The sequence below is a fragment of the Thalassophryne amazonica genome, chromosome 14 (assembly GCF_902500255.1).
Source record: "Thalassophryne amazonica chromosome 14, fThaAma1.1, whole genome shotgun sequence".
Taxonomy (NCBI): domain Eukaryota; kingdom Metazoa; phylum Chordata; class Actinopteri; order Batrachoidiformes; family Batrachoididae; genus Thalassophryne; species Thalassophryne amazonica.
This window is the reverse complement of record NC_047116.1, coordinates 6967971-6994103: the sequence shown is the minus strand read 5'-3', so window position 1 is coordinate 6994103 and position 26133 is coordinate 6967971. Positions and strand designations below refer to the sequence as shown.

General features: G+C 41.6%; 1 protein-coding gene across 1 annotated transcript; it reads right to left on the bottom strand.

The window, feature by feature from the left end:
* Nucleotides 1-1059: 1059 nt before the first annotated feature.
* Nucleotides 1060-24469, bottom strand: ccnyl1 (cyclin Y-like 1). Its single transcript, XM_034185999.1, has 10 exons — nt 23655-24469; nt 22288-22362; nt 21901-21944; nt 18790-18890; nt 12441-12476; nt 9434-9485; nt 9221-9340; nt 5268-5434; nt 4140-4302; nt 1060-2283 (listed from the first exon to the last, which is right to left on the bottom strand). Exons 1-10 carry the CDS (start codon nt 23815-23817, stop codon nt 2167-2169), a joined length of 1038 nt encoding a protein of 345 aa, XP_034041890.1. The 5' UTR covers nt 23818-24469; the 3' UTR covers nt 1060-2166.
* Between the last annotated feature and the right edge of the window lie 1664 nt (nt 24470-26133).

Below are 26133 nucleotides of genomic sequence, written 5' to 3'. Positions count from 1 at the left end.
AGTCACATAGCACTACTATTATTCTGAACACTACTGTACGACAACAGAGACCCCGGACTGTTGAACAACTGAAGTCGTACATCAAGCAAGAATGGGAAAGAATTCCACCTACAAAGCTTCAACAATTAGTGTCCTCAGTTCCCAAACGCTTATTGAGTGTTGTTAGAAGGAAAGGTGATATACCACTGTCCCAGCTTTTTGAAACGTGTTGCAGGCATCCATTTCAAAATTAGCAAATATTTGCACAAAAACAATAAAGTTTATCAGTTTGAACATTAAGTATCTTGTCTTTGTGGTGTATTCAATTGAATATAGGTTGAAGAGGATTTGAAAATCATTGTATTCTGTTTTTATTTACATTTTACACAATGTCCCAACTTCACTGTAATTGGGGTTGTGTGTGTGCGTGTATATATATATATATATATATATATACACGCACACACACAATTTTTTATGTGGCAGGTGGATAAAATTTCAACAGTCAGATGTTTATTGTTTTTGTCAGTCAATCTTTTAAACTGTGGCGGTGATTGATGGTTTTTGCACCCTCGTCCCGCCTCGTTAAGTCCAACCATGTTCCCTTGAGCAAGGCCCAGAACCAGCACCTGTTCCAGCGGTTACAGATAAAGACAAAACATGCCTTTGTGCATGATTAGTATTTTATTTAAAATAATCTGTAAATGACGTTTGACTGTTTAAAAACAGGCTTCACAGCTATTAGCCTACACAGTAAGCAGGGGGGGGGGGGGGGGGGGGGGGGGGGGCACTGAAACGCCGCTCGGTTCTTCCCCGCGGCAGCACCGTAGTTTGGGTTCCTGATTGGACACATGAGGGTCCGAGGATACTGAAGACCGGAAACGGTACAAATACACGCACGGTGTGCATTAGTCAGAGTCCAAACGAGCTTCAGCGGACTCATCGGCTCCGTCTGTTTTCAAGCACTCAATCTTTTGAACATAAATACCAACATGAACTGTTGTAACTCTGAGAATAAAGCAGTAATATTTTTAAAGAAAAAAAGATGACTTTTAAACTACACTGAGGAAAAGTTATTTGACGGTTTCAATGGTTAACTTTTAGTGATTACAATTAACAATGAGGCCAAACTGATTAATTGTTAAATAAGTTAGTTGTTCAATATAATTTGCTACTTGTACTACATTTAAAAATTTCAGTCAGTGATGCCGAACGTGTGAACTCCCCCCCCGGTGGGCCGCAACAGTACTACAGGTAGACCATCAACAGGTCATTAAAAAACCAAAAAGTCTAATGTTCAATTCTGCAATCAAGGTTTGAGAACAAAAAACCCTCAAAATATGATAATTTAAAAAATGTAATCAGAAGTAATAAACCCGTGCTTTATTCTTTATTTAACTGGCTTAGTTTGAAAAAACAATGATTTCTTTTAATCTAATCGCTGGTTAATCAATAATGAAATTGACTAAGACATTACAAACAACATTTGTCTAATTTTAATTGAAATACAATGTTTTATTTCTAGTTAAAACCAGAGCGACTTTTTTTTTTTAATTTCGTGTGATGGATTAATTCTTTGTCCAACAGTTTCTTGATGTTTCTACGTCTAACGTTATAACTGGTTGCTATCCCATTTGCTCAAACGTCACGTTACAAAAAAAAAAAAAAAAAAAAATCTTAGAATATAAAAAGTATGTTTTGAAAAATTTCCTTGTCATTGTTTTCCCCCTTATTACAGTTTTTTGTTTTGATTTTTTTTTGGTAACTGTACAACTTTTCTCAAAAAATTACAACTTTATTCTCAAAGTTGACTTTTTTGACGTAACACTCGTAAAGGGCAGCACCACGTGAGCAGTTAACACATTTCCCACCCACTTAGAAGGTCACCCCTGCTAACTTTTCCAAAAACCTGTCTTTGTTCTCGTGATACGCCCAATGAGGCTTCAAGAAGTCACTAAAAACAACATTTGGATTAAAATCTGAAGGCTTCAGCTGCCAGGAAGCCATTCAGAATAATACTGCCTGATGTCAACGAGGAAGAACAAAGACAAAAATGCATTTTACTAGAGAGATCATGTAGGTCCAACAGGTGGAAGGAAAAGGAGTCGCCACAGCCTGAATCCTGGCCGACAGGCCACAGCACGAGACACCAGATCGGTTTTAGAAACCAGGCAGCATCAGTCCAGGCTAGGACAGCACGGCGTTGGAGCATCGTATACCTATCAGGTTGTCTGCACTCAGCGATCGTCTCATTGCAGCTCGACTGAGGTCCTTGTACTTGTCCTCACACAGTCTGGAAATGGCCTGAAGGGACAAAAAGACAAACATTAACCAGAGAGGAACATGGTTGAGAATTATTTGAACAGCCATCTCAGCCAGGAGCTTTGGCACATTGCCACCAAAGTTACTCAGTGGTTGGAGTTTAACCCTGGTATTTCCCCTCTAATGGCCCAGTCACACGGCACATGACGATTCCTGAACGAAGGGAAAAAGTAAAAAAAAAGTCACAATTCGTTGAGAAAAGGTGGATGAAAGGGCTTTATCACCGAACAGCATGCGAAGCAAGAGCGCAAAAGGGACGAAAGAGGAACTTAACAAAACCGAAGCTAACGATCTCAACGCTTTAAATGAAACGTGTCTGGAGCCACAGCTGGAGCAGCGTGTCTGCATCTCTGAGTTCCAAGACTCTGTGCTGGGACGGAGCTCAGAGCACCTGAGTCCTGGAGAAAATGCAAACAGAAGCTGTGGAGATCTGTGTGCACGTCGGTGGACCACCTGCGCTGGTTCCTCGTCCAGAACAAAAGAGGGATAATCTCCATCATCATCAGAATCCTCACTGTCTGTTGACATGCTGCGTGCTCCGTCTTGCTCCAATTTAAAAAAAAAAGAAAAAAGTGTGCTGTGGTCACTGCTGTATCACTGTATTATGTTACTAAGCCATATATTTATTTATAACAGAAAACTGTCAAAAGGGAGAATAAATATAAGTGTAAAGATGACTGAATATATCAGAACAGTAAATTAATCAGTGCGTGTGAACGCGCACATTGACTCCCCATGTGTGGTTATTTCCACCAGCTGATCACTGATTCACAACGCGAGTTCTGTCTTCCAGAACAGCTCTTTATATCATCATTTTGATTCATCTACCCGTTGTCACATGTACAGAAGGGCTGGATTGTCATTCCTACACTCATATTGTTATATTTAATACAAAATAATAAGCGCACACAGCAGCTGCTGCTGCCGCTGATGCTGCATTCAAGTACTGTCGGAAATTACACAACTTTTTTGTTGTTTCAAATTCAGCAGTTGCCTGTGGCAAAATAATTAATTATATCCACACAAAAGATTAATTCTGGCCTATGTAAGGTGCCTGAGCCCATTGAAGCTGCTCCCCACACAGATAAAAAAAAAAATCCAAGCAAACAGGCTGAGTTTGCCCTGTAATTTCCAACGGTACATGAAGCAGCAGCAGCGCTCACAAACTGGTTTCTGCACTGTGTGAAAACACTCAGCTGCTCCAATGAAGTCAAATTAAACAATAACGTTACAAAAACTAAAACGATTAAAAAACGTCAAGAACGACAGCAAAACGAAACAGACGAATTGAGGTTTTCGTTGCCCTTCGTTCAAATTTTTCAACAGTTTAAAAATCCTGACGAAGCGCCAGCTGCAGGAACGAGGCTGCGCGAAGGTTAAATGATACCAACGAAAGTCCAGCTTTCTTGTTTCGTCAGAGCTTCATTGCCCTTCGTTAAATGCCGTGTGCCTGGGCCACAAGGGCTCCTTTTGGCAAAGGCCAAGGTCATTGGGGTCACAAGTCACAAAAATGGAATTCACTTAGATTTCCACCAAACTTGGCACACATACTTAGGTGTATTCTGAAATTGCCCAGGTGAGGTCAAATTTTGGAGAGGTCAAATCACTGGTCTCAAGCTCATGCCTGTGAGTTTTGATGGCCAACTTTGGCTGATTTTAACCAAATGGTAAACGGATGAAGGCTAGTCTTGGAAATTATCCTCAAAGGTGTTTTTATTTTATTTATAAATGTCAAGATGACAGGGGTCAAGGTCAAACTGAAACTGAATCCTCCACTGCGCAACGGCACTTGTCACTTTGCTAACTGTGCTGGCTGTTGCGTTCGGTGAGCTGCTCACCTCTAGTTTTTGGGCCCGCTGGTTGTTGAGAGGCTCCAGAGGGAAGCTGAGGTTGTTGTCATCCGCCAGCTGCCGTAAGTCAAAGTAGTACTTGGCGTAGACGCTAGCTGGCACGTTGATATTAAACTGCAGCAGCTCCAGGAAGTGACGCTCCATCTCGTTCCTGATGGGTAGAGATGGAGCAGAGACAAAACAATGTGGAGCCTTGAGAAGGTGTTCTTTTAAGACTCTAAAAGGTTTAGTGAGACTCTTTTCTGTAGACTTTCTGACTCAGTAAATAGTCGGCTAGCTGTGGATGGGCCAGAACAGTTTGTGGCAGAACAGTAAGAAATGGGAAATGTGCAGGTCAGGGGGATACCGAGGACCAGGGTTGGGAACCAGTGACTCAGACCATGAGGTTGTGACATATGACTTGTTTCAGCCTCGAACAGAACCTCCTAGCCATCACAGACGGAGGGAGACGGTTGCCAAGGAGACCGCATCCAGGATGCTTTGTTGGTCACCAAAGGTGGGTGGGGGGGGGAAGAGAGCGAGAGGTCTCGTCTCCCGGGGCAACTAATGGATCAGGCAAAAGCCGGGTCCATTATGCTGAAGTGGTGACAGCACTTGAGACCCTCTCCTCCATCCCCCTCACTGTCTCGAGCCTTCTTCTCTTCCCTCCATCCAGAACTAAGTGCAGAATGGGCGCGTGAACACACTTCAATGGCAGCAATGAAAGCACAGCAGCGAGTGTGTAGAACTCACTCTCTCTCACACACAAACACACGCGAGGGGACAAAGGAGGACTCACAAAGTGTACGTCTTCTGAAACCACAGAGACAAAGAGGCACTTTTAGTCTCTTCTCTGCAAACATGAATTTTGTGTAATTGCAGAAAATAAAAGCAGTGCCGTGTTATCAGCTACCAGTTTGTTCAAAGTCCATCTTTGTTTTAATATTTCTTCTATTGTGATCACCAAAAATTAAATTACTTGATCTACAGAAAAATAATCAACTGCTTTCATAATATGATGGCAACCGAAAAACACTGAATCACTCCAGCTGTTTAATCCACCCAGACTTAAGGACCTACGGTTTCCCAGTCACTGGAGTCCCGCCTCCTCCTCCAGGTGTGTTTTCATACACTTACATGTCCTCCACAGTGATGTCTTTAAGGATCTGGCAGTAGTCAACGTTCCACACAGCCTGGTCGTCCCAAACTTTGGAAGCCAATAAGATGGCTCCCAGGACGATACGTTTCCAGTTGGCTGGGCAGATATCCAGCTCGGCGTAGGTCAGCAGCCGCTCCAGGTAGACCTTCAGAGAGGACACCACTTCACTGTTCCAGTTCTAGTCAGCAGACAATCTCCAGTCATTTCCTTATTAATCAGATCAGCCTGCTACATTTCCCTTTGGTGATAATTAGGCTCCAGACTTTGACTGTTTCTTCTGTAGTAGGCCTGTGAATCTCATCACTGACAACGATTCAATACGCACCTCGATATACTACCAGCCATAGGATATGATTCACCTCTGTTCCCGATTTGATATGTATCTGATGGCGATTCAATTCCTCAATGTGATACGATGTGATTTGGTGTGATATGATTAATGATGGGTACTGATAAAAGTTTATCACAGCCGGTCTGCTCTGTGTCAGCCTGATCCCGTCAGATCTCAGAAGCTAAGCAGCATGGGACCTGGTTAGTACTTGGATGGGAGACCTCTTTGGAACACCAGCGGCTGTGTGTGTTTCTCCAGGTTACTCTGGAGTTGCATCAGGAAGGTCATCCGGCATAAAACGTGCCAAATACCAATGCGGATCTGGCTGCGGATCCGATGTGGCGACCCTGAATGAAAAACGAGAGCATCCACATGGACAACAACAACATTGATAAGAGTTTATCGATCAGATTCCTTATCGATTCCCTTATCAATACCTTGTGAATTTTCTGTGTACTAAAAGTAGGCTTTACAGGTTTTCTATGTCAACAACATTTTATTGAGTCTTAAAGTAAATGTGAAATTGGTATCTGGAACCTTGATTTTTGGACATAAATAAAAATCAATAAAATCTGTACATGACCACTGGATCCTTTATCTCTGGATATAAATAAAATCTGTACGTGGTGGATCCTTTATCTCTTGACAGAAATAGAAATAAACAAAATCTGTAGTTTTTGTCAAAAGCATTTATTTTCAGATATTATTGACACAAATGTTAACTCCATAGCCTCTGAGCTGAGCTCAGCCGACTGTGCTGCATGTCAGGATGTAATTCATAAGAAACACAGGACGACAAATTTTGGAGGAAAAAAAAAAAAAACGGGCTTGGTCGGTTTAGTTTGTTTGTAACGTCTGAAAAGATGTGTCATTTGACTTAAAACGGTGATTCACTCTGAAGTTATTAATTCAGACCGAAATCTGCGCAGCTCTTTGGAGCTGTGCACTTAGTCCCACAAAACAGATGATGATATTATTATTATTTCCTTTATCCGATGGACAACTTAGGGCTGAGCTCCTCACACCAGCTTGTGCCATCGCATAAAACTCCGGTGTTGAACGGAGGATGATTCTCATTTCTTGCCCAGTTCGAGAGTCCCAGTTTGTGACTTTAATCCACACAAAGCTGACTCATGATTGACATCTTTCATTGCTTTGAGAGGGGTTAAAGAAGACATTGCGGACCTGCCGCTGGAAGTGAAGCAGAGAACCAGCGAGCAGCGGGTCGAAGCGCTGCTTCGTTGCTTCAAGCAGACCAGCTGCAGTCTGCAATCAATGTAGAGAAATGATCATTTCCCGATAAACATCCTCAAAAACAACGGCCACTCCGGTGTTCAGAACTGAAGGACCGATAAGGAAATCGTTAAGCACAAAGGCGACTGATGTCAGCATTTTTGTTGTGGTAGAAAGGTGCTTTCTGGCTTCTGCCTGTGGTGCATTCAAAGTGCATCAGAAAAATTGCAAGCAGGCAGCAAATGATGCAACATGATTCAACCCTTCAAATGAATCGATGCACTCACATCTTGCACGTTTGTATCTAGATACTGATTCGTATCAATAAATCTTCACATGCTTATTCTGTAGGATACAGAGAAGGCGACTCTACGGACTACGGACACCGTGGTTCAGTCCCAGGTCTTTGCTTCTATGTTCTATGCACGCGCACCAAACAATCGCCAAGTCACTCATGGAGAACGCTGTGGGGAGCAGCACTTTTTAACGTGGGCATGCATCCTCTGTGTAAATACACAAACACTGACTGAACCTATTGCTAACACTGTGACAAATGTCCCCAACTTGCGGTGGACAAAGTCCCTTAAACGTGTCCCAGTCTGAACAATACAACAATATTTAATAGAGAACTTTCCTGCTGTCAGATGTAATCCTGTAAACACTGTGCACACATTTTTGTCATCATTCAATATTACAACAAAAAACAGCTTGTGTGAAACTATTTTTAATGTCTTGATTGAAATGTGCTTCACAAAAATGATGCCAGTGTTTGGGAGGAAAGCTGGAAAATCAGTGGACTTTTCAGGGTTCTCAGGCAGATTGCAGAACGCTATAAAAACACAATGTTCCAATAATTCATCAAAAACATTCAAGCGCACTGCTCCAGTCCTCATGCAAAAAAACCAACCAACCAACCAACCAAACAAACAAAAAAAAAAACAAAACCCTACCAACTCAATATTTTGCAGGTGTTTAGAAACAGTGAACGGCGCACTGTACTACGCAGGTGAGCTTGACCAGAATCTGCCTCTGTGCTTGGAAGCTGGAAGTCTCAGGTCATTTGTCTTGTCCTTGTCTGTCCCCAGCAGCTCTCAGACAACTTCTGAATTTATTGTGAACCACAGTGTCTGTATCAGCGAACCACCGGTCTTGGATCTGAAGGGCATTAAAGTTTGGTTCGAGCCTCATATTCCAGTCCAAACCCAACTCAAACCTGTCACAACCTGTTATTTACATCCTAAATAAATGCCCGCAAACAGGACTAAAGCTGTTAGATCATGTATTGTCTTTTTAATGAACAAAAACGGATGTTTGCCTCACGTGAAGCAGGTCTGTGCTCACACAGTAAATAATCACATTTACTGTATCTCAGCAATCACTAGTCTTGTACGCTCTGGCTACATGTAAATTTTGAGCAGTGTAACGAGGTACCCCAAGGTTCTGTTCTGTCCTTAACCTTCTTTAAATCACCACATCACGATTCTTTTCCATGAAAAGACAGTGTAACTTTTCAATCCCATGCTTATAACACAGATCTTACTCGCTTCCTAATGCAGAAAATGTTTCTTATACGAGGCGTTGAAGAGACTGGTTGTAGTAAGAAGTTGAGCCTGGTTTATCTTCATACAACACAGACACAACTCAATCCTGTGACTCCTGCAACAAACTCAAATTTATCTCAGTATCAAGTGTTCCCAGTGTCTACAATATGGAGGCTCATCACAGAGGAAAAACTGTTACCAACAAATCAGTCTGAATGAGTTTACTGCCCTCTAGTGACCGGTTAAGACAACAGCACTTATGAGCAGTAACGGGCTTTTCCCATCTGAAACATGATGCCTTTAATGGTGTGTTCAGGTGACAATCAGTTCAAAACCTGTGATGAACCCTCTCAGACACTCAAGACTAGAAGCCAACAGATTGGATGGCTGCAAATTACAAGGGCCACAATCAAACTTTGACTATTTTTAATGGTAAAAACATTCATGAGATTCAAAGTCTATTTTAAGCAGAAACAAGGCGATAATCTGTGAAGCTTGAAATGACGGTGGAGCAGTGAATGCGGCAGCTAGCAGCTCGTGTAGCTGTGGCGGTCTGATCACTTCCCCCGTGTTTTATGCTGAAATAATGCTGAATTTATGTGGAAATGATTGTTGTACAAATGCTTCAGATATCTGTCCCTGAGGTAGATGATGACTGGAGACAGTTTGAAGCAGAAACGAGGTGATAATCTGTGAACTGCGGCTGATGACGCATATGAGCAGTGAAGGCAGGGCGGACCAATTTCTTAGGGGGGACCGTTCGGTCTGCGACACCAGGAAATGACGCTGCAGCTACATTCATCAACATAAAGACAAAAACACTCACCAGAGTGACAATGGCGCATTCTGCTGTGAGCTGTGCTGCACTGAACAATGTTCTGACGAAGCGATAAATCAGTTTGTGTTCCGGATCCACGTAGGCATAATCGTTTGGCACCGGATCTCTCTGTGACAGTACACACACACACACACACACACACACACATCAGAGAAGCTATAACGCTGTGAAGTCTATCTGCTTGTTTGAGGTCATACTCACAGACAGGGGGTGCAGCTTCTCATCAAAGATGTCCAATGATCTGTCGGAATCCCTAAAAAAAGAAGACAGGCATCACACAATTGCTTCATATCCGTGCTGCGTTCACAGGCTGACAGAGAAAAACAGTCACACAGTTTATTCCAGCAGAATCACATATTTTGCAGATTAATTACTACAGTTATTACGAGAGTTACAGTAAGTTATTACGTAACTAACACCACCACTTCAATGTCAAATTCAAACAAAGCTCTGGTTCTGATTGTTGCTTAAAAAGTCAATTTTTTTGTAAGGTCTCTGCTTAATTTCGTTATGGAATATCACACAACTTATTCTGGATTATTCGACATCAGTGTGTCTCTGCACTAAAAATAACAAAGGTAAGGTAAATCAACAGCTGGGTTGTCCTTGTTGTTGCAGCAGAACAACTCAACCTTTATTTCTAAATCAAGTTTAAAACAACAGCAGTCAACCAAAGTGCTGTACATAATTTAAAAATGGGCACCAAGTTACCCCGAATCATAAATAAATGAATTAAAAAAACAATAAAATTACAAATGGAAATAAAACAGATAAAAGACAAAAAAGTAGTAGGAAACAATTTTTATTTACACAGTGCCACCTCAGGTGAAATGCATAAGTAAGGTCTAACCTTACCAACCCCTAGAGCAGAGGTCTCAAACCAGTTCCAGAAAGGGCCGAGAGGATGCAGGTTTTCTGTGCAGCCACCCACTCCAGCAGGTGATTTCACTGATTAACTGATTTCACCTGCTCAAAGTGATGTTAATCTGGAACCGGTTTGAGACCTCTGCCCTTGAGCAAGAACACAGGCAACAGTGGTAAGGAAAAACTCCCTCTGAAGATATTGAAGAAGAAACCTGAAGCAGACCATCATCGGACCAATTATCTTCCTACAAATTTAGTTCTGATACGTTTTAGACTGCTAACAGTTTTTACATGGCTAGAAATGTTGAAAAACATTTCTAATCCCTTTTGCTCCTGTGTGCTATGTATTTTACAGCAGTGAGGTTGCTAAGAGGAGTTGAGCTCAACTCTGCCCACAGCAGAAGGGGCCTGGCCGCCAAACTACCACAAAAAAAAAAAAAAAAAAAAAATCAGTTAGCTGATTAGCAATAATTGAAGCTGTTTTGGTTAGCTGTGCCCACCATTATGTACACAGAATTACAATAATCTAGTCTACTTGTGACAAAGGCGTGGATAACCTTCTCAAGGTCAATCCTAGAGAAATATGGCTTGGACTTTGCTCGGAGACGAAGTTGGAAGAAACTTGTTCTAACAACAGCACTGATCTGCTTATCAAATTTAAAATGGTTGTCAAAAATCACCCCAAGGTTCCTCACACAGGAATGAATGTTGGAACCCAGGACATCAGCAGAGCAGGCCATGGAGGTGCTCCCCCCAAACAGGATCACCTTCGTCTTGGAATAATTAAGATTTAATAGGTTGGCACTTATGCAAGATTTAACCTCACTCAAACAATCCAATAATGGCCGCAATGGGTCACTGCCTCACGACCTTAGTGGCGGGCAAATTTGGACATCATCAGCAAAGCAATGGAAAGATATTTGGTATTTTCGAAGGATACCGCCAAGAGGCAACATGTACAAAAGGAAAAGAATAGGACCTAGAATGGCGCCTTGAGGGCCTCCACAGGTCAGTGGGGCCACATCTGAAGAAAAGTGACCCAAATGCACACAAAAGCTCCACTCTGACGTAAGAACTAAACCAGGTGAGAACAGAGCCTGTAATGCCCACACTCTAGCTCTGCACTGTATAATTTTGGCCAATGGTAGAGATTTGGACTCAGACTAATCGCGATCACGCCTGCAGAGTTTTTTTGATCCAGGAAAATTCCTCTGTGAAGCAGCTGTGTGTGTGAACCAGCTTGCTGCGGGAGAGGGGGTGTTCTGAGCTGAGGTGACTGATTCTCACTGCTGTTCATGTAAGTTTGTGAGACGCATGTTTTGTCACTGATATGTGCAAAGCAGTTGTTTGTTTATTTCAGCAGATGCACTGGGGGAAGGCGGAGGCTCCATCGTGACCTGAAGCAAACATTTGAGAAAGCGCCACATTTAACGCAAGGATTTTTTTAACCGGAGCAGAAAGACAAAATCAGCCAGGATGAGAAGATTACCCAGACTGACTTCAAATATGAGTGAATTAAGTATAAGCACTTCATGTATTCAGAGCGGTGTGGCATCTAGTGTTCAAGATGTTCAACTTCAGCCTCTGACTCAACAGTAAGTTAATTTAATTCTTACACCAAAACGTCTATGCTCGCATCTTAGATGTACCTTCCAGCAAATTGTACCTGTAGCTTTGAGATCTGCACAATAAATGTTTTCAAAGTTACATTATATCTGTTTTTGTTGTTTTTAATTTATTTATTTTGATCAATTTACCTTTGCTAAGGGACCCATTCAGAAACGCATTCTGATTTTTACACTCAAATTTATATTGCGATATATACAGTTACTGTGAAGGGATTTAATTTATACAGAGATTTGAATTTTAGGTCATACCATACAGCCCTACCACACACTGCTCGAGACGATGCAGCCAAAACATGTGGTCCACTGTGTCAAAGGCAGATGACAAGTCTAAAATCATCAGGATGGCAGGACTACCTGAGTCAGCAGCTAACATCAAATCATTAAAATCTCTCAGTAGAGCAGATTCGGTGCAATGTCTGGGTTTGAAGCCAGAATGTCATGCTGGGCTAAAAACAACTGCAACTGGATGTAGACCGCTCTTGCCAACACCTTGGACACTGAAACAAATGTAATTTTTTTATTAATTTGTTTTCTTTGACAATATGTACCAGCACAATGTTCGGGTGACGCTGTCACAGCACACGATTAATTTTCAATCATACATTCACGGAGAACTTTGGGTTTAATCTGTTGCACACTGCTGACGTGAATGCAGCACAATGTGACACAAATTACACACAGACATAAGTTTATGAATTAAAAACAAATTCACCAACCTGTTTTTGATGTGATAGTATATTGCTAACGTGACACTGGAGGAGGAAAGAGAAAAAAAAAAAAAATCAAGGAAGAATTCATTAGTTTCTTCACATTACAGCATCAGAGAAAATGTAACATTTCGTGCAAATTACAACTTAAAATGAAAAAACATTTAGACTTATTACAGGCAAACAGGTGAAGACACTCTGAGCCAGACACCGTCCTGCTCCTGCTAAATAATCCGGCAACACATTTTCAACAAGTTGATTTCCAAAAATACTGTTGTGTCTCAGTAGATGTAGAACAGGGGTCACCAACCCTGTTCCTGGAGGGCCCTGCCCTCCACGTTTTCCACATCTACCTACTCAAGTCACGCCTGATCTTTTAAAAGTGGTGTCTTCCCACTCTTGATTGGCTCAGCACACCTGATAGAGTTAATTGCCTGGGAGTGGAACAGGGAGAGTTAGAAAACACACAGGGCAGGTGCCCTCCAGGACCAGGGTTGGGCACAGCTAGCGTGGAACATTTCAGTGGGTGTGTCTCAGTAAGTGCAGAAGGCCTCAGTGGGAGTGTCTCAAAGAGCAACATAAGTCCATATATGGACTTCACATATTATAAAGGGGAATTTCTAGAGCCACTGAATGGTGGGACTTTGAAGATGTTTAACGATGAAACACAATCTTTTTTTTTTTCATGTTCACAGTAACGCTGTTTGAACCCACGGGTCCAGGAGAAGAAAAAGAGCTTACACTTCTTTGCTTACTCAAAATATGGGAAGTGGGAAAGGGGAGAAATGGGCAGTATTTGAGAGGATAAAAGAACTGGCTCTACCAGCAGAGAAGAAAGAAGAAACCACAACTGCAAACCTACCTCTCAAATTTAACAGCAGAAAAAATAGAAAGTATAAAGGAAGAAGCCCAAGACAAAGCAATGAATGATCACCAGTCGCTAGAGCAGGGATGCAAATTAATTTTTACAAGGGGCCACATGAGGGACCTGAATTGTGTCAAGGGGCCATACCAATGGTATCTTTAGAACTGTTGTACACTAAAAATTTCACATTTAATTACTAATTCGCAGCTGCAGTATACAGGTGGAGTGAAAAACAGAAGACACGTGGTCTGAAACATCTTACAGGTGTGAACCACACGAAATCCAGTCAAGTCACATATATAAACACACAATGACACGTTCGCTCTTTTAGCTTCACAATAAAAGCATCTGACTAGTTTAACCAGGCATTTTCAGAATAAAATAAATTTCTGGCAACTGAATTTTTACCATTACTGCAATTCTTCCAACATGGCAACTTTTCACATTATAACTAAATATTGTAAATAAAACAATTCTACTCAACTTTTTTCATTGGAAAATGCACTTAATTGCATATTTTGAATAGCTGGTACTGGTAACTGGGAGAATAAAACTATTCTGTAACTATTTATAATTAGGCTATGTGAAATTGTAGTGTAGAGGTCAAATACAGGCATACAATATCTTGCAATGTTTTCAACCTCATTTCACCTCTTCAGTGAGAATAATCCAGTCAGTTCTGGGCTTGAACAAGGGCATTGAAATCTGGCTGAATGTCAGAAGTGGCTATGTGCAGAACAGCTGAGAGGTGGTCACCAGTGATAGAGAATCTGTGTTTAGATTTGTTGAACTTCATCACTGAGAATGTCTGTTCACACACGAATGTAGAGCCAAAGAGGGCTAGGATACTCTGAGCATGTCTCCTCAGGTGTGGAAAGCTCTCCTTTTTCAGAGAGGAGTAAAGGTCCAGCAGTGAGACCAACCTAAAGTGCTCTGCCAGAAGTATGTCAGACTGTAGGTCAATGAGTTCCATCTGAACATCACTTGGTGCATTATCAACACTAAAGCTGAAGGGAAAAGAAACCATGTGCATTTCACTTTCAAGAGTTTTGAAATCTTGAAATCTCCTTGAAAACTCTTCATGCAGAGCTTCTAACATGGTTGCATACTTGTGGAGGTGATTGGCTGATCTTGTGGTTTCCTTTAGTGTTGGCAAGTGGGTCAGAATGTTGTCCTTCACTTGGTTCGAGAGAAGCTGCAGCTTTCTCATGAAAGCCTTCACTGCACTGTACATCTCATACACAAAAGCACCCTTGCACTGCAGTTTGACATTTAGTTCATTCATAAGTGCAGTCACATCCACGGCAAATCCGAGGTCTGCCACCCAGTCTTCATCTGAAAGCTCTGGGATGTCATGTCTTTTCTTAACACAGAAAGCCTGAATCTGGTCTTTCAGGTCCCAGACACTTTTCAGTACTTTGCCCAAGCTGAGCCACCTGACAGCACAGTGATAGCTTATTTCACTATGTTCAGTCTCATTTTCCTCCAGAAGTGCAACATATTGTCTGTGATTTAATGCTCTCGCTCTGATGAAGTTCACTATTTTAGTTACAGCATCAACAACGTGATTAATTTGCAACACTGTCTTACATAAAACTTCCTGATGTATAATGCAATGTAAAAATGTTAATTTCTGCACAGGGTTGATTTCTGTCACTTTATCCTGCATTCTCTTTAGAAGTCCAACATTTTTCCCTGTCAGATTTGGACAACCGTCCGTTGTCACACCTGTTAGCTTTTCCCATTTCAGTCCTAATTTGTCCAAACATGCATTTACCTCTGTGAACAAGTCCAGACCAGTGGTTGTCCCTTTCATTGACTGCATGGCTGCCAGCTCCTCTGTGATTTGAAAGTCCGCACTTATCCCACGTAAAAAAATTAGTAGCTGGTTGGTGTCACGTACATCACAGCTTTCATCTAATGCCAGAGAAAAACAGTCAAAGTCGGCGGCTCTGTTCTTCAGCTGAAGCTCCATGTTTCTAGCGATGTCCTCCACCCGCCTCGTGACAGTGCGTCGGGAGAGTGACACGTTCTCAAACGCGTTCTTTTTCTCTGGACAAATCAGTGAAACAGAGTCCAATAAGCACTCCTTAACAAACTCTCCGTCAGAAAACAATTTACTTTTTCTGGCGATTTTGTGAGAGATTACATAACTTGTCCTGACGGCTGCATCTCTGGTGGTGTGAAGTTTGGTAAAAAGTCCTTGTCGGGCTTGCAGTTTTGCGAGCAATGCAGCAGACTCCCTCGCGCGCTCGTCATCTGACAAATTTCTGTATTTATCCTCATGCTTAGTCGTGTAGTGGCGATTCAAATTGTAATCTTTAAACACAGCAGCTTCTGTACCACAAATTAAGCACACGGCTTTACCTTTAATTTCTGTAAAGAAATACTTGGCAGTCCACGTCTTATTGAAAACACGACATTCGTTATCGATTTTTCTTTTCTTAGCATGAGCTGACATTTTGAGGGTGACCTGGCTAGCATCACATCCCGCTGTTCACCTTCACACACATACGGAATAGGCGCGAGCGTATTTTCAAAATAAAAGCAGCACAGTTGTATTTCATGCATAACATCGTTATTTTTTCAATTTATTTTTTAATTTATGATTGGCCTCACGCAGGCCAGACAGGGATGCAGAAAGGGCTGGATGTGGCCCGCGGGCCGTGGTTTGCCCAGGTCTGCACTAGAGGAAGGGAAACAGAGTTTGAAAGAAGTCTCAGTGGAAGAGGGAGAAGAGTGGGTACTGCTGTGGGCAGTAGACTATGCCAATGTAGAGAATGGCAGAAGATATTCCACCACCACTGCCCAAGTAAGAAAAACACACCAAGAGGGCGACTCACCACTTAAAATGAAAAAACATTTAGACTTTTATTACAGGCAAACAGCTGAAGATAAACTGAAATACACTGGACTATACTGCTTCAGATATATCATGAAGTCTGGACTGGAGGAACATGTATAATACTTTATTTTTAATCTCGTTGCCAGTTGCTCAAACACCTCGTAACAAAGTTGCCGTGCCGCCCTGATACCCATGTTGGTCCCCACACTACATCCAAGTAGAGAACCTTGTCCCTAGCAGAGGCTCAGTCTTCAGTCTTTTTGGCTCTACAGTCTCTCAACACTGCTGGAACTGCCTGTAATCTGGGCAGAACATTGCAGAGTAACAGGTGATAAATTGTTCGCCCATCATTTGTCGGGAAGGTCAGGTTGTGCGTCGTCACTTCCATGACAATACGGACACACCCTGGGTCCTGGATGGCAACGACTGAAGCAGACAACTGGTCCATTCCCACCTCTCAATGTAACCAACTATCTGCTACAGCCAGGTGAAATGTGGGCGTGTCCTTGAACTTCTTCAGTTGCTCGACACTGATGCACCTGCTGGATCTCGTCCGGAGAAATGCACCACATGCCTGAAATGTTGAAGCCAACTCTCCCCTCACAATACAACTGATCCTCCTCATCCGAGTCTTGACAAGTAACTGCTCATTTGACACAAAGTCATTCAAGAGTTACTCAAGGATCCTTCAAAAAGGCCAAGTACCAAAGACATCCAGACACTGGTTAGAGTCCAAGTCTCACAACAGTACACCAAAACACAGACCATATTTCTCTTGACAAGATATCTGCACAGCCAAACACCTCTGTCCAGTGACCTCATGACTTTGTAACATCTTCTACTGCTCAGCCAATAAGATCTTTGATTACCCTCCAGTGTCTTATGAACAGCAGAGAGAGAAATTCACAAGAACGTGATCGACAACAGCTGCTGCACAGGAACACAAACACCACAAGACCAAAAACCTGATGGGATTACTGGGTTTAGAGATTAGAAATCAAGAAGAATCAATAGAGACACAATGTTTCAGGTTGCGATGGTGCTGGATCAGGACTCCAGACATTCAATGGCTTCCTGGACTTGGGTTTCCAAAGTCTATGAGTATACAGCCTTTATGAATGGGAGACACCTGGTTAGAATTTATGGGGTCATAAGGTCACTGGACAGAGGTATTTAGCGATGCAGATGTTTGCAGGAGAGCTAAGGTCCAAGTCCTCTGGGTCCCAGTGCTTCCTGTCTTACTGTATTGTTGTGCCACTTGGACACTAACCAGTGACCTAAAGAGATGAGTGGATGTTAGATCCATTTAAAATGTCAAATGTTACAAAATCTTTTGGGCCACACGTTGTTCTTGTTCAACTAATAAAAGACCTGTGCAAAATTTGATTATAATCGGACATTGTTTAGGGGTCCCCCACAAAGCAACAATTTTCCCCAAACAAGCAATGTAGTAATCCAGTAATTCCAGTAATGTTCTCCTCTGGGTGACCAATCAACCACCCCTTTTGTGATTAGAAGTCATCACATGTACCTGTAAAAGAAAAATAATGGCATCAGAGTCTTCTCCCATTAGGGTGACGTTAAGCTGCCAACGGAGATGGAGGAAAATGTGTCACTCTGGGGGACCTCTAAGTCTTATCTGATTGAGTTCAAATTTGGTCTGCAGCTATAAAACCCAAGTGGAACAAAAACAACAAGTGGCCGAAGTCTCTCACAACTTTTATTTTTTCCACTATATAACATAAGCAGCCCTAGTGGATGTCTTTGGAACCAGGTTTGTGCAGAGGATCCTTATGTACCACAACTATGAACCACACAGACCGTTACTTTGAAAGACTAAGATGAGGAGTATCGCTTGCTTTGTGATTGAACGTGGAGCATTTCTCTATGCGTCATCCACTACACAGGCGCCTCAACACTGACAACCACAGCAACTGGAAAAGGTCAAAAACACGCCCACATTTCAGCTGGCTGGGGTAGATGGGTGGATACTTTTGAGAGATAGGGATGGACCAATGGTCTGTTTTCAGGTGGTTCTGTAATGTGGTGGATGTGGTGATGCGCAGCATCAGTTCATGCTCCCAGACCTGATCAGACTTAAGAGTACAACAAATGATACAAAAATGTGTCAGTCGCTCTCAAAAGGGACCCTTATGACCTTAAAACATATGTCAGAGTCATGACCATAGCAGACGTTCAACTACACCAAAAAAAAAAAAAAAAAAAATGCAACTACTGCTAGTTTGAACTAAATTGACAATGTTACAATTATCATGTTATATGTGACTGGACATCACTCTTAATTCACATGTCTTGAGATATCACGCTAACAAGGGTGGTAATGACAATATCTTGAGTATCTCACTGTGACCTAAAAGACACTGCAGCCAGAGATTACAACAAACAGGAACAGCAACACTTAAGGAAAGGTAAACTCCCACAAGACATTTCAATCAATCAATCAACTTTTTTTTTCTTATATAGCGCCAAATCACAACAAACAGTTGCCCCAAGGCGCTCCATATTGCAAGGCAAGGCCATACATTTGAGAGGTGCCCTGGCTTCAGGGTTACCATGCTATGTAGAAGTAGGGTCGATTCCTGTGAGTACGTTTATCATCAGACTGTGTGCATTTTGGATTCTCTCACCATTTGATTGTGCTCTTGAGGTTGGGCTGGCTGACAGTGCTGTCGTCGATGAAGATGGTGGAACAGGAGCTGTATTTCTTTGACAGTGGTCCAGGAGACACCTGCAGCCAAAGAAAAAAACAAAAAAAACATACACCAGTCATACACAGAGTCAGGAAGTAGCCTCGACGGTCTTTCTGCACAGTGGAAAAGGCCGCTAAGGCTTCAAATATCAGGATGTGATGTCAGGGTTAATCAATCAATTCAATCAATCAATTTTATTTATATAGCGCCAAATCACAACAAAGAGTTGCCCCAAGGCGCTTTATATTGTAAGGCAAGGCCATACAATAATTACGTAAAAACCCCAATGGTCAAAACGACCCCCTGTGAGCAAGCACTTGGCGACAGTGGGAAGGAAAAACTCCCTTTTAACAGGAAGAAACCTCCAGCAGAACCAGGCTCAGGGAGGGGCAGTCTTCTGCTGGGACTGGTTGGGGCTGAGGGAGAGAACCAGGAAAAAGACATGCTGTGGAGGGGAGCAGAGATCAATCACTAATGATTAAATGCAGAGTGGTGCATACAGAGCAAAAAGAGAAAGAAACACTCAGTGCATCATGGGAACCCCCAGCAGTCTAAGTCTATAGCAGCATAACTAAGGGATGGTTCAGGGTCACCTGATCCAGCCCTAACTATAAGCTTTAGCAAAAAGGAAAGTTTTAAGCCTAATCTTAAAAGTAGAGAGGGTGTCTGTCTCCCTGATCCGAATTGGGAGCTGGTTCCACAGGAGAGGAGCCTGAAAGCTGAAGGCTCTGCCTCCCATTCTACTCTTACAAACCCTAGGAACTACAAGTAAGCCTGCAGTCTGAGAGCGAAGCGCTCTATTGGGGTGATATGGTACTATGAGGTCCCTAAGATAAGATGGGACCTGATTATTCAAAACCTTATAAGTAAGAAGAAGAATTTTAAATTCTATTCTAGAATTAACAGGAAGCCAATGAAGAGAGGCCAATATGGGTGAGATATGCTCTCTCCTTCTAGTCCCCGTCAGTACTCTAGCTGCAGCATTTTGAATTAACTGAAGGCTTTTCAGGGAACTTTTAGGACAACCTGATAATAATGAATTACAATAGTCCAGCCTAGAGGAAATGAATGCATGAATTAGTTTTTCAGCATCACTCTGAGACAAGACCTTTCTAATTTTAGAGATATTGCGTAAATGCAAAAAAGCAGTCTTACATATTTGTTTAATATGCGCTTTGAATGACATATCCTGATCAAAAATGACTCCAAGATTTCTCACAGTATTACTAGAAGTCAGGGTAATGCCATCCAGAGTAAGGATCTGGTTAGACACCATGTTTCTAAGATTTGTGGGGCCAAGTACAATAACTTCAGTTTTATCTGAGTTTAAAAGCAGGAAATTAGAGGTCATCCATGTCTTTATGTCTGTAAGACAATCCTGCAGTTTAGCTAATTGGTGTGTGTCCTCTGGCTTCATGGATAGATAAAGCTGGGTATCATCTGCGTAACAATGAAAATTTAAGCAATGCCGTCTAATAATACTGCCTAAGGGAAGCATGTATAAAGTGAATAAAATTGGTCCTAGCACAGAACCTTGTGGAACTCCATAATTAACCTTAGTCTGTGAAGAAGATTCCCCATTTACATGAACAAATTGTAATCATTAGATAAATATGATTCAAACCACCGCAGCGCAGTGCCTTTAATAGCTATGGCATGCTCTAATCTCTGTAATAAAATTTTATGGTCAACAGTATCAAAAGCAGCACTGAGGTCTAACAGAACAAGCACAGAGATGAGTCCACTGTCTGAGGCCATAAGAAGATCATTTGTAACCTTCACTAATGCTGTTTCTGTACTATGATGAATTCTAAAACCTGACTGAAACTCTTCAAATAGACCATTCCTCTGCAGATGATCAGTTAGCTGTTTTACAACTACCCTTTCAAGAATTTTTGAGAGAAAAGGAAGGCTGGAGATTGGCCTATAATTAGCTAAGATAGCTGGGTCAAGTGATGGCTTTTTAAGTAATGGTTTAATTACTGCCACCTTAAAAGCCTGTGGTACATAGCCAACTAATAAAGATAGATTGATCATATTTAAGATCGAAGCATTAAATAATGGTAGGGCTTCCTTGAGCAGCCTGGTAGGAATGGGGTCTAATAGACATGTTGATGGTTTGGATGAAGTAACTAATGAAAATAACTCAGACAGAACAATCAGAGAAAGAGTCTAACCAAATACCGGCATCACTGAAAGCAGCCAAAGATAACGATACGTCTTTGGGATGGTTATGAGTAATTTTTTCTCTAATAGTTAAAATTTTATTAGCAAAGAAAGTCATGAAGTCATTACTAGTTAAAGTTAAAGGAATACTCGGCTCAATAGAGCTCTGACTGTCAGCCTGGCTACAGTGCTGAAAAGAAACCTGGGGTTGTTCTTATTTAAGACACTTTATCAACACAAGGCTGGGCAACAAAAAGCCTTTGATTGCTTGTTTGGTGTTATTAATGACAATTCAGTATAACAAAGCCATTTCCCAGTCAGGATCAATAATGTAAACGATCACTCAATGGATTTTACTAACATTATAATTCTGCCGAACACTCAGATTGTTCTCAAAAGTTGTTAAAATGTTGTTTTGTACCATCAGATTATGAACAGAGATCAAACCACCGACATTTCCAGAACACAAAGCCTGCAGTGAAGCACAAAAAAGGTCACGTTTTCTTAAGGTAGCCATTAAGTTAAGGCTCCTGCTTTTAAACCTCCACATGATGCCACCAAATCTTGTGTGGGACTATGAACATGGGTTTGCTGGTATCATCACAATCATGCAGTTTTAATTCTTTAGCCTAACTGTTCAGTGGCCTGTCTGAATCTCACTTACTTCACCACATTATCAAGATTTATAGAAGAAATGCTTAACACCGGTGAGACTGAATATATTCTGTATAAAAATGGGACCATAAAGCCCTTTAACATGAGCACAAAATAAAAAAACTAAAACATGTAAATAATCTTCAGGTCACAAAGACAAGCTTGACAAAAAGAGAACAGAAAACATCAAATCAATAGTTATCAACAAATAGGGAGATTGACACTTACATGACTGACATGGTTTATGTGGTTGCTTTTCCTCCTGTCCCGTACTAAAAAAGAGGAACACAAAGCAACACATAAAAAGCAGCAACAATCACTTCATAAAGTGCCTGTAAAATTCTTCTCTCATTCTAACATTTATCCAATTTTACTGTTTTCACATGTCAAATCAAAATAAAGGTTTCAGTGTTTATTACTGTGTGTGTGACCTAAATGCAGTTCCTTAATTTCTCCAGTACCGAAACCAGTACTGGCAGAGCTTATTGACAATCTGGTTTTTAATTGGCTACAGAGCCAGTGGAGCCGGGTTTTTCCATATTCAGCTGATCCATGTCAAACCTCTGACGACTGTATGAATGAATCTCTGCAGAGTGTTGCGCCTGGATTACTTGCCATCTGTCTGAGATTTGCTGAGGAAGATGGTGCTAGCTCGGGCATGATCCGATGGGTTTGACTCCAACGCCAACTCTGAGGACAAATAAGTAAATAAATAATAAAATAACAATTCACATCCAAATGTGAGAAACCAATCAGTTAATACTGGGTATGTGTGGATTTTCAATGCAAGCCCTCTTAGTTTCTCCAATCACATCTAACTCCTTCATGGGTGTTTGGTGGCTTCCCTCACTCGTCTACTTCTTGTACGGTCAGTATTAGAGAACTGCTTACTCCAGACAATTTACCACACAGTACTATGCCTTTTTTGTCTTTTTAAGATGTTTTTGAGTTCACTGTTTATATCAGACCACAAGCAATTTTAATCTGTCCACTATTGATTTAGGATACAAACACAGACCCAGGCTGAACACAATGTGGTCTCCATTGAGGCATTACAAGTTGATAGTCTGTGGAGCTGCTTCCTGATGTAAGCAGGCTGATAATCAACTTGTAATGACTCAGTGGAGACCACACAGTTTTACAGTGTGCAGCTGTTTAGTGAGGTAAACATGCACATTTACCTCTGTAGGGGTGCTCTTCCCATGACATTTTCCTCCACTCGGGTCAAAAGAAGCGTCTCACGGGTGATTTTAGCCATTTAACCTTTGGCTGCATTTGTACTCAAAATCAATTCTGGACCAGCTAAAACCGTTTTTGTCCTGAGGGAAAAATGACCCCCCAAAAAACTCCCCTCAAATGAAAAGAGCCCAGGTTAAAAAAATAAATGCAGTCCAATATATACTCACTGACTTGGAAATCCTTCATGTATCCATCACCTGAATTGTCCAAAGAATACTGGCTATAAAATTGTTTAAAAAAATGAAATTAATAATAATCCTTATATTTAGCTTATACAATTACATACGGCCTCTGAAAACGCAGGGACTGTGTAGAAACATGGCTCCAAGTCCTAAACAGGTAATATTTTGTTTAGCTCCCCTTGGGCTAAAGCTACAAGCAGATCTTGACTGACATTTCAACTCCACTGCGGTGGTGTAAAGGCAAAACTGTGTCGGTGTCAAAATAATTTATCTGTGTAAAAGGATGCAAACGCACAAAAAACAAATGAAATTATGGAGAAACGATTTAATAAACACTCAAACCCATACTAACAATAAAACTTAAAAAAAGATATCCTCATACCTCCTCAGTCTAGGTTTAAAAGACTCAACAGATCAGACTATTACATCCCGAGCTGCAAACTATAGCGTTTATGTTGGTTAAAAGCATGTTTAAAGTTTTAATACCTTGGAGTTGATTATGAGGTCTATTGTTTGGACAGCTGCCAGTTGAGCAGTTATAAGAAAGAAACCTTTTCTCACCGTCTGGCACTTCTCTGTCGCTGATGTGCTGCAGGTAGGGCGCCGTGTTGTCGTCGCTCACGTCCGTGCTGGTGTGGAAGTCCTCCAGCCGCTCCGCCGGCTGTCTGGACGGGAGTTTGGGGCTCCCTTCAGAGGACACGCAGCACGACACGGTGTTCCCCATCCTAGCCGGTCTGTGTGCTCCACAGTCACGCCGCACAGTCCGAGTAGTGCCGCTAGCTGCGGTTAGCTCGCACGAACACTATCTCTGCGTGCTAAACCGTCGCCGTCCACAAACACCCATTATTGTCCATTGATGGATGAGTAGTTTAACAGTGGTAGAAGTTAACCCGAAAATAAAAACCCAGGATTAAACAAGCATTTGTTTACTATAACGCAAACGTCACTAACAGTTCATTCATTCAACACACAAATGATAATGCGCTAGCTAGCATTTTTTAGCTAGCTAACTAGCTATAGTGTAACTTTTTTCTTGCTGCACATCAACTCCAGTTTTTGTCGTGGTGTAGAAGCCATCTGTGTCATAAAATAAACATACGATTCCCCCCCCCAACCCCTAGACTCAAAATAACATACTTTTGTGGTACTTTCCAAACAACCGGCTGACGTCCTCACAAAATTTAGCTCGAGGCTTCTTCTGCGGCCTCCATGACTACTTGGGACAGGGAGGAGGGGGGTACACCTCCACCAAAGAAAACCTCCACCAAAAAAAAAAAAAAAAATCACCACAAATTTAGATCAACACTCGAGCTTTAGTAATTGATCGGTAATGTCCAATTAGTTCGTTCGAACCGTCAGAGTTGTGTGTTAGCGACAAAAACTCGCCGCCGGAACCGCTGGCAAACATAAGTAATCCCGCCCACTGTAGCATTTCTTTCACTGCCATTGGACGAGGCTTCAAATTAGACTATATTCGACTGATCATTGGCTCAATGATCTGTCTGTAAAAGACGATTTAAACAGATGAAGGGATTTACAATGAGACTATTTTTGTGTTCCCTCAGATACGCACCCTTTTTTTTTGTGACAGTAACAACTTCAAGTCCCTTTAAAGCGCCTGTGGCCCAGCGAAGAAACCATGACACCATACTTCCAACAGTGCTTGCAAGGAACTACTTTCATGTAATTCTAATTATGTAAATTAAATTATGAAAGAAATGTAAATGTAATCTGTTGCAGTTACTAAGAAAAATATTAAATTACATAATTAAATTACAGTTACTAATCAAAAACTTGTTGATCTTGTTATTTTAGTTTTATTACTAGCCAGCTAATGAAAATTTCATATTCACTAACAAAGCTGTCACCTCCCACCTTACCCGGTGCCGCAGGCCTAACGTTCCCCCCTAAGAAATCGATCTGCCTTCGCTGTGCATGTGTCATCACCCGCGGTTCACCAATTATCACCTCATTTCTGCTTAAAACTGCACTCCAGTCATCATCAGCATCAGCTTCAATGGTTCACACCCCGGGCACAGCCTGTTCTCACTGCTGCCCTCAGGAAAGAGGTACCGGTCCATCAAGGCCCGCACATCCAGACTCAAAAACATGTTCTACCCAAGTGCAATACGGGTATTGAATGCACATTAGCCTACAGTCTGCACTATTCATTGCATTTACTTTTTATAAAGGTGAATGCAATGAATAGTACAGACTTCTATTTATATACACCTACTGGCTCCTTTGTAAATACATGTATATATTCTTATTTGTCTTTTTATATTTACTTTTACACCTTTGCACTACGGGAGTTGTCTTTTAATTTTATTGTACCTTGTGTATAATGACAATAAAAAGCATTCTGTTCTATTCTATCTGTCTCAGCGACTGATATCTGAAGCTTTTGCACAACAATCATTTCCACATAAATTCAGCATTATTTCATCATAAAAGACGGATGAAGCGATCAGAACACCATAGCTACATGAGCTGCTAGCTGTTGCATTCACTGTGCCTCTGTCATTTCAAAGCGTCACCGATTATCACCTCGTTTCTGCTTAAAACTGACTTTAGAATGATTTAAGACCTTTTACTTTGTCATCTGATGGTTAATAATCCCATTAATCCATTTGATCGCTTTGGGTGCAGAGAGTCTGTCTCAGAAGAGCCGTTGTAGTCCGAAATGATGCATATGCAGTGGAGGCAGGGCGGACCAATTTTTAGGGGGGCGCCGTTCGGTCTGCGACACCGGATTCCAGAGAAGTGTTAGGGCGTGAGCCGGGCGACGAAAGCTGCCTCAAGAAGAGACAGCTGCTACTACTACTACTACTACGACGACGACTGACTGGAGGCCTTGCCTGTGTTGGAAGCCCCACGTGTTGTGGAATTGGACACACTAAGATTAAAGACCCAAAATGGACAGTTTTTTGTTGAAATTCTATTTTTTTTCTCCTGCTTGTTTTCCATTTCTTCTGTTTATTAAGAAATTCTTGTAAAATTTGTAAAAACGGTTAGAATGGCCTAAGCAGTGGGTCACATG